Source organism: Syzygium oleosum, unplaced genomic scaffold (assembly GCF_021117445.2).
Source record: "Syzygium oleosum isolate NSW1041296 unplaced genomic scaffold, Sole_v2.1 Sole_v2.07, whole genome shotgun sequence".
In the NCBI taxonomy this organism is placed as follows: Eukaryota; Viridiplantae; Streptophyta; class Magnoliopsida; order Myrtales; family Myrtaceae; genus Syzygium; species Syzygium oleosum.
In genome coordinates, this window is record NW_026607491.1 from 8,445,195 (window position 1) to 8,446,769 (window position 1,575).

At 44.4% G+C, this 1,575-nt stretch overlaps 1 protein-coding gene across 1 annotated transcript; it reads right to left on the reverse strand.

Annotated features, from left to right (window-relative positions):
- Positions 1–248: 248 nt before the first annotated feature.
- LOC115677832 (NAC domain-containing protein 90-like) lies at positions 249–1,335 on the reverse strand. Its single transcript, XM_030601054.1, has 3 exons — positions 1,179–1,335; positions 783–1,090; positions 249–518 (listed from the first exon to the last, which is right to left on the reverse strand). The coding sequence occupies exons 1-3, from the start codon at positions 1,333–1,335 to the stop codon at positions 249–251; spliced, it is 735 nt and encodes a 244-aa protein (XP_030456914.1).
- Positions 1,336–1,575: the final 240 nt, after the last annotated feature.

The window sequence follows — 1,575 nt, forward strand, 5'->3', positions numbered from 1 at the left end:
AGATGTAGTATACCCTATAAAATATCGAAATTTCTATAGACAAGGTATGATTCACTTACACATATTTAGGCTGCATATAATGTTTGGCTTGCCTACTAATTAGGTATCAAGCACAGTGTCCTCGTACTCATAATTATATATGTAAAATATCCATGGATACATATAATGACGGAAGGATTGGATACATGTAGATGTATATGTTGCAGCCATACCATGACAACTACATCATCAGGGTACTTCTACTAAAATTAGAGCCAATCCAGTTGCTCCCAATCCCAAATTGGTTCTTCCAAGCTTGTCATTTCCCATTGATTGGAACTTCCTGAATTATCTGCTGCTACTCCTGACGATGATGCATCTCCACGTCCTCCGCCTCCACCTCCGCTTCCATTGCTAGCAGAGCTGTCGCCACCCTGGATTGTTGTCTCTCCTGCCACTGCTTCCAATGGCCGACGATCAAATGCTCGAGAGCTCCCGGACACCACATACACTCGGCACAATGTGAATTCACGCCTTAGCTGTACGTACATTATTTCAAGAAAATGAAATACACTGTTGCATGTTTATGAGAAAGTCCTAGTAGAAAATAAACTAGAGACAAAAAAATTCAATAATATGCAATTGCACAACACCAATAAAGTACACGACATAAAACCAGAACAACAGCAATTATTCAAAGTGAAAATTGGATAATCTAGGTGTCACGCACGCGAAGAAATTTTATCCTTTCTATGTTTGAAATGGTTGAAATAAAGGTCCAGAAATTGAGAAAGAACGTGCACCTTAGGAATGGAAATATTACTGCTCGTGGAATTGGGATTGGTCGGCGAGAGTTCAATGGTCCTGTACTCGTTCAATTTCCACTGGGTCTTCCTTCCTGTGGGAGCTTTTCCCACATAGAAAACCATGGACTTCTTCACGCCGATCACCTTGTTGTCAGACGAGTAGACGTAACCGGGAGACCCAGTGGCCTTCCAGTAGCCGGTGGCCATGCTCCTGCTGGGCCGCCCTCCTCTCGCCTCCCTCTCCTGCATGGGTGCGAAGAAGAACCACTGCTCCCTGTCTTCTCTGCACAACTCTCCTGCAAGCTCTGCAACACGAATTCACCAAAGAAAATGTGTGGAAAAGGAAGTCTACTGGTAATGGGCATTCATGCATGCACGGAGACTGGGTATTACGTGGGAGATTCCATGGCTCAGTGTCGAAAATGTCGAGGACGGGGATGACACGATGAATCCTGTCTTGTTTAAGGCCGTGAAGCTGGTTGTGCAAGTAGAACGAAATGAGCTCTTCCTCAGTTGGATAAAACCTGAAACCTGTCGGATACTCCTCCATATCTGGTTGTTTTGTGTCCTAGGGATTCGAGTAGGATCAGTAGTGAAAGATTTTGTGCTGTTGGGTGTGGATTTGAGTTAGCGAGTCGATTGAGTATATATAGGGATCGAGTGAAGGAGGAGAGTGTGTTGAGATGATCTAGGGTTTTTGAAGGACAGAGTGCAGGAGGGAGGAGGAGACCAAGACGAGTGAAGTGATGACGCTTCTTTTACGATGGCAACATCAACGCGGTTATGTCAA